Below are 6,886 nucleotides of genomic sequence, written 5' to 3' on the forward strand. Positions count from 1 at the left end.
TGCAGAGATGGAGTGTAATTGTTATTTTCATGATATTAACATAATTACTTTATCAAAGAAAAAGATTAGAAGGGACCACATCAGCCCACTGTTGAATTTGCACGTGGGTTGATATTCAAGTTCTGTCTTGCAACACATGATAAAGATATGATTTTAATGTATGGTGGATGGATAGTTAACGTGTGGTGGATGTGTGATATAGTGCCCTTTCACTGCATCGTGCTTCAGCTTAATATATTTGCTCCACCTGTTTCTAGTCTGCTTAGTTTATTCTACCAACTACTCGTTGTAGCTCTTAGAAATATCAACCACGAGAAGTTGGGTATGTCCAATGATGCTTGGAGTGTGAGGCATCAGGGAACAATCGGATGCTTCATTGTTATGAGCACTCGAGAGGCCAAGAGTTGGGGGCTGCTGGATCCATGCGATGGATGGATGGTAGGAGAACTAGACGACGCCGATCATAGGTCACATAAAAATGACATGTGTCTTGCTCCGATCTCTGTTCCGGCGCTCCACTACCTTGTTTCACGAATGAAGCTACTCTCAAGTGACCAGCATGGTGATATGTGGGTCACTCTAGCGCTTCTCAACGAACGTCCATTGCAAAGAACCGATTAGCCTTCGACACCCTAGTCACTACCATTTTGCCATTGACCGCTCGTTGTCGTTTTACTATGGGGATTTTTGTCGCGCGTCCGAACAGGAGTGACAGCTAATTACATTGGCATTTGGTGTGCATCTTCGAATTCTCCGCGGTGTGTGCGGTACGCCCGGTGTTGTAATCCTTTTCGATAATGGGTGGTGTAATCTATGTTTTCACTGGAGGTCAAGAAAAAGCTCGCTACCTACTAAGAAGAAGAAGAAGAAGAAGAAGAAGAAGAAGAAGAAGAAGAAGAAGAAGAAGAAGAAGAAGAAGAAGAAGAAGAAGAAGAAGAAGAAGAAGAAGAAGAAGAAGAAGAAGAAGAAGAAGAAGAAGAAGAAGAAGAAGAAGAAGGTGATGGCAAGCAAATAAACATTTGGGAAGATACATGGATACCACTCAGCTAAAATGGAAAGGTATTCACTCCAAACGGCAATATTATGCTAAAATATTTTTGATGAATTGATAGATGCAGCAGGAAACTGGCATGAGGAGCTCTTAAGAGCTAACTTTTGGTCAATTGATGTCAACAATATCCTTGCAATACCACTGAGTCAAAATGGTACGGAGGATTTTGTGGCATGGAGATTTAATAAGAAGGGTTTCTTTACGGCGAGATCGGCTTATCACATGGAGTGGGAGTCACAATTTGGTAATAATTTGAGAAGAATAGATGGGTCAGGTAATGCAAATCAGAACCCAGTATGGGAGGAGCTATGGAAAAGTAAGATACCAGCAAAAATTAAAATTTTCGGCTGAAAATGCTTGCATGGTATTCTTCTTTATATGGGTGTTTTGGCGAACAGACACATCTAGGTGAATAGTTCTTGTCCGCTTTGCTATAAATCCTGTGAAGATATTAGACACACCTTGATGTGAGTTGGTTCGCTGGGTTTTGATTTTAGGCTGAAAGAGCGGACCATGTTGCTATTCTGAGTATTCTCCACCTTGCATGCAGCGAGTCTGTAAGAATTTTTTGTACAAGCAGTTGTCCGTACATGCAGCATTACTATTTCACTACGGGTGTGCTTGTACTTCAATGTACTTGTACTTCGGTGTACTTATACTTTAGTGTACCTCGATCTATACTTTGATGTACTTTTACTTCGATGTATTTTGGTGAGCATATACCTGTTCTACTCCCAGCTGCGAACGGCATGAAAAAGTAGTGTGGCATCACGTTTCGGTGTACGTGTGGTGTACGTCCGTGTGAGGATTGAGACGTCCAGGGCGCGTGGTGTATGTTCATATACGATTATACGGAACCACACGCGTTGCTTCCTGGCTTGCCGGATCTCCAGAAACTCCTTTCTAAAACCTGTGTACACCTACCTTTATCTCGTCCTACCCCATCCCGCGCCCGCGCGTCCGGATGGGTCCAGCCGGACAAAAACCCGGCCCAACGCGGGGACGCACCGCAAAAGCGGACGGCCGCGGCGTCCGGAACGACGCAAACCCGGCCCAAATCTGGGCCGGGTTTGCGTGGCCGCGGATGGCACGCGGCGTCCTCGCGTGTCCGCCTCGTCCGCGTGGCTGGCCCACTGTCGGTACCCCGGTCCTATTAAATGTGGACTGGGGAAGGGGACGGTCCCTATCCGATCCCCACATTCCACTCCGGCCGCACGCGCGAGCTCGGAAGCTTCCGCGCCGCCATGGCCCCGAAGCGCGAGTTCGAGCCTTCCGCCAACGACCACGAGGCCGGCGGCCGGCCGGCAAGTCGCGCCGCCGGCGTTCGCAATGGGGCCGCCGGCGCCTCCCAGACGCGAGCGGATCTACGTCACCGCAGCGGTGGCGCGGATGTTCGGGACGCCGGCGTCCCAATGCCGTGGGGGGACGTGCACCTCCCCACGGGCGGCACCGAGCCCGGATCGGGTTCCGGTGCCGCCCATCCCGGCGTCGAGGCCGCGCCCGCTACGCCGAGATCCGCGAGGCGCCGCGCTCAGCTGCCGGCGGACCTCCGGCGAGGACCCCGCGTACGGCGACGCAAGTCCCAAGCCGGGACTTGTGGTTCGAGGTGGAGCACGATGCGCGGCGGCGCACATGCTTCACATCCGCGACGGCGCGGCCTCGCGCGCGGCCGAGCACGACTGCTAGGCGGGCTGGCCGCCGCCCGGCGGCCTCTACATCAACGAGCCCGCGCCCCGGCCCCGGCCGCAGCCGCAGCCCCGGGAGGAGGAGAATGACCCGGAGCTGCGGCGGCGCTTGCGGCGTCCCGCGAGCGGCGAGGACCTCGACGAGGCTGGCCAAATGGCCGCTCCTCGCCGAGACGGCTGCGCACCTCCGCGGCCGGAGGAGGCGGCCGGGAAGGCCCGAGGAGGACGCCCGGGCGGACGCGTGGGCCTTCCTCGAGCCGGCGCGCCGTCGGGGAGGAGGCCGCGCGTCGGCGGCGCTCCGGGAGGAGGAGCGCCGGGCCGCGCGCCCGGCGGAGGAGGAGCGCTGGCCACGCGGGCGGAGGAGCAGCTCCGACGAGGAGTCGGCCGCGGAGGGCACGGCTGCGCAGGCCGGCGAGCCCGCCGAACGCGCACTCCGCCCTGGGAAGGGCGCGGTGGGACCCCCGGCCGGAGTCCCCGGTGCCCTCCGGCGTGTCGAGCCGGAACAGGCGCGTCGCCGCCGGGGCGTCGTCGTCATCGACGCCGACGATGACGAGTACTACTGGGGGTAGTATCTGCCGGCGGCCATCGCAGTGCTCGCAAACCCCGGCTAGGGTTTGCTTTTTTTTTAGTTTAAAGCCATATATGGCTTTCTTTTGTGTAAAATTTGCCCAAAATAGGGCTAAGTTTAATGACCAACTAGTTTAAATTTATGTTTTGTTCTTTTCTTTTTTTATTTTCATTTTTGTTTTATTTTATTACCAATGCGCTGCGTCCGCGCGTTGGGCGCAGCGTGCGACCCAAACGGACACGCGGACGCGGGGCGCTGTCCGGGTGTCCGTTCGGCCACGCAAACGGCCCAAAACGGACGGCCCAGCGCGTCCGTTTGGGTCGCCCGGTTGGAGATGCCCTTAGCCTTGGAGCTGTTGTGGCCGCCAGGGTGGCGCAGCGGCCAGTCCTGGGAGCTCGCACCTGTGACCGTCGGCTCTTGGCCTGGAGCCTGCATCGGTGTTGGTTTGGCGGCGCCCGTGATGCTTTGCGAGTGTCTAGTCCTCACCTCTGGGAGATGTGGGCGGTGGTGGCTATGCTCGCTGAGCTGTACAGACTGCTTGTGGTGGCTGCGGCCGGCTGGTGGAGTGGAGGCTGCTGGCTAGGCATAAATAAAGATGGTTCGCCATGTTGTTCTTCGAGTACCAAATCGTCGAGCTGCTTCATGCCGACCTCCTCGATCTAAACGCAGACGAGTTTTGGTCTTCCTCGCGGAGATATCTGTAGTGCACCATTGGATATCTAGATCGAAATCGATCCGGTTATGCGTGCCCTACCTTCGGCCAACGAGGCTTCTTGAGGACACGGAGCGAAGCTTTGCTTTCTTGTCGGTGCATTGGACATGTCTAAATATAGATTTCCATGGTATTGATAGGGATGAAGAATGTCATGGCGGCTGCGATCGGAGGCTTGTAATGGCGGAGATGTGTATTGGTTGCTATGAATACTTGTGGCATAGGTTATTCTTGTGTCGGGTGGTGATGACTTGCATCAGCGGCATTGGCAAGAGGGGTGGAAGCACATGCGGACTACACTTTTTGGGGTGCTTCTCAAGTACCGAGCCACGATTTCCAGGGTGAAAACCCAAGGTCTGGATTTCATTTGTTATATGTGGCAATGGCCTTGCTGAAGGCATTGTCTTGGAAACTCGACCTTTCTCCGGGGTGAAAACTCAAAATCTTTGATCGGACGATGATAACACTTGTGCATTGTTTTCTTCTTTGAGTCGCTCTCATGGAGAACCCATATTACGATCCAGGTGTTGTTTTTGGTGGTGATTAGAGTGTTACTTTGTGAGTGGTTTATCACCGTGAAGAGGTCTTTGTTTTATTTCTCTCTCTGGTTGCGAATCCTTGATATCTTATGACATATCTTGGTGCGGAGGCTAAGTGTAATTCATATCTTCGAGATATTAATCGGGAAAATACGCAGAGAGAAGATAAGTAGAAATTCGAATTAGCACATGGATGTTGATATTTAAGTTCTCTCTTGAAACACATGACAAAGATATGATTTTAATTTGTGGTGGTTGGATAGGTAAAGTGTGGTGGATGTGTGATTTAATGGCGTAATTTAACCACCGGTCTTGTCAACCGTATCTTGTTTCAGCTTAATATATTTGCTCCACATGTTTGTAGTCTGCTTAGCTTATTCTACCAGCTCCTACTCGTTGCATCTCTTAGAAATATCAACCACGAAGAATTGGTTATGTGCAAGTGCAACGATGCTAGGACTGTGAGGCATCAGGGAACAATCGGATGCTTATGAGCACTTGGGATGCTAAGAGTTGGGGGTTCATGGATCAACGCGACAGATGGATGGTATGAGAAATAGATGACACCGATCATAGGTCACACAAAGGCGACATGTGCCTTGCTCCGGACTCTGTTCAAGCCCTCCACTCTGTGGTTTGAGGAATGAAGCCGCTCTTAACTTGAGTGTGCACAACTGCACGGTGATATGTGGGTTGCTCCAGCGTACGTCCGGTGCATTAGCCTTCGGCCTCCTAGTCGCTGCCATTTTGTCATTGACTGCTTCGGTTCATTGCATTCCTGGGTTGACTGTGATGACTCGGAGCACTATCGCAAAGCGGTATACATGGTTTAGCGGGGATTTTCATCGCCCGACGAACAAGAGTGGAATACATTGGCATTGGTGTGCAGCTTCGAATTCTCAACGGTGTCTGCGGTTTGCCTAGTGTTGTAATTCGTTTTTCTGTAATTACATGCAATGTAGCTCGTACACCTACCTTATTTCGTCATATGCGCGGATGGGGGGCCGTATGACGATAAGTGGATTGCTTGATGTAACTCGATGAACGTTCTAGTGTTGTACGCAGAATCGAACAACCTGAAGGCCCATATTGATGGGGGAGTGGACACTTTTTTCAAACATTAAAAAAATTACTTTGAAGTTCAAAGAAATCTGAAAAAAATCTTAAACATAGCCAATGATGTATATTACAAGAAAAAAAAGTTGTAAAATCTCTGTAAAATTTGTGAGATTTTATCATTGTTACGTAGCCAAGAATACAAATCTGTCTGTATTTAAGTCAAAGTCACCGGAACAGAATGGCCGGCCGATGAGCAGCTTGGAGCTATGGTCACTCTCAGCGGTGTGTGCATGGTGCTGTGTAATCTTGGTTTTCACCCAGTACTCTTTATCGGAAGGCATCGGCATCGGCCTCGTGGCGTGCCGACGAATAACATGTTCGCTCTGTCCACCTGCCTCCCCACCCAGACCAAACTTCCAAAACCGACCAACCCAAAACAAATCCCACCACATCAGTCGCACACGCATCGAGCTCGCAATCCTCTCACTCTCTCACTCTCCGCTCGCGCCACACAGCGCACGCAGCCACACCGGGCACTACCAATGGCGGCAAGAACCGGCGCGCGCGGCCAGCCCCAGCGGCACCTCGTCGTCCTGGCAGCGCTCCTGCTCTGCGCGGCGTGCGCCGCCGACGCGCTCCAGGCGTCATCCATCTCCGCGGCGCCGGCATCGTCGCCGTCGCCGTCGCACTCGCTGCCGCGCCACGGTGGCCACCACCCCAGCATCCCGCCGTCGCTGTCCCCGGACATAATGCCGCTGCTCCCGTCCCCGGGCCCCGGCGACGACGCGCTGGCGCCGTCCTACGCGGCGGCCACCATCCCGTCCAGCCCGAGCCCGCCCAACCCCGACGCGCTCGAGCCCGACTCCGCATTCGCGCCCTTCGGCTCCGCCGCGCCCGCCACTGTCGCTGCCCAGTCCCACGCGCCCCGGCCGGCGGCCCCGCGCGTCGCGTGGGCGGCGCTCTCGGCCCTGGGGCTCGTGGCCGCCATGTGGTTGGCCTAGTGGATGTGGCTCACGGACAGCAGTAATCCGTCAGGCTTCAGGCGTGCAGGGAGAGTTGGCCACTGGTTGGTTGGTCGGTCGACGGTGGGGCTCCCCGTCCTTGCGAAGAACTCAAGATACATTCACAAGCTTTTAGTCATCTCTTGTAAATTTAGTCCTGTCAAGTAATGTTCAGGTGTGCTACATTCTATAGCATTTTTGTTGTGATTTTGGTCGGGTGTGGGGATTATTTGGGTCATTATTGTAATAAGACTGGATGGGTAATTAGTTG

At 53.5% G+C, this 6,886-nt stretch overlaps 1 protein-coding gene across 1 annotated transcript; it reads left to right on the plus strand.

Moving 5' to 3' along the window:
- Nucleotides 1–6,156: 6,156 nt before the first annotated feature.
- LOC124662403 (classical arabinogalactan protein 26-like) lies at nt 6,157–6,615 on the plus strand. Its single transcript, XM_047200243.1, has one exon. It carries the CDS (start codon nt 6,157–6,159, stop codon nt 6,613–6,615), a length of 459 nt encoding a protein of 152 aa, XP_047056199.1.
- Nucleotides 6,616–6,886: the final 271 nt, after the last annotated feature.

Source organism: Lolium rigidum, chromosome 6, assembly GCF_022539505.1.
Source record: "Lolium rigidum isolate FL_2022 chromosome 6, APGP_CSIRO_Lrig_0.1, whole genome shotgun sequence".
NCBI classification, from domain to species: Eukaryota; Viridiplantae; Streptophyta; class Magnoliopsida; order Poales; family Poaceae; genus Lolium; species Lolium rigidum.

What these genes read in the sequence shown, in the direction of transcription:
- LOC124662403 (XM_047200243.1), top strand. Translation starts at nt 6,157, where the DNA reads ATGGCGGCAAGAACCGGCGCGCGCGGCCAGCCCCAGCGGCACCTCGTC.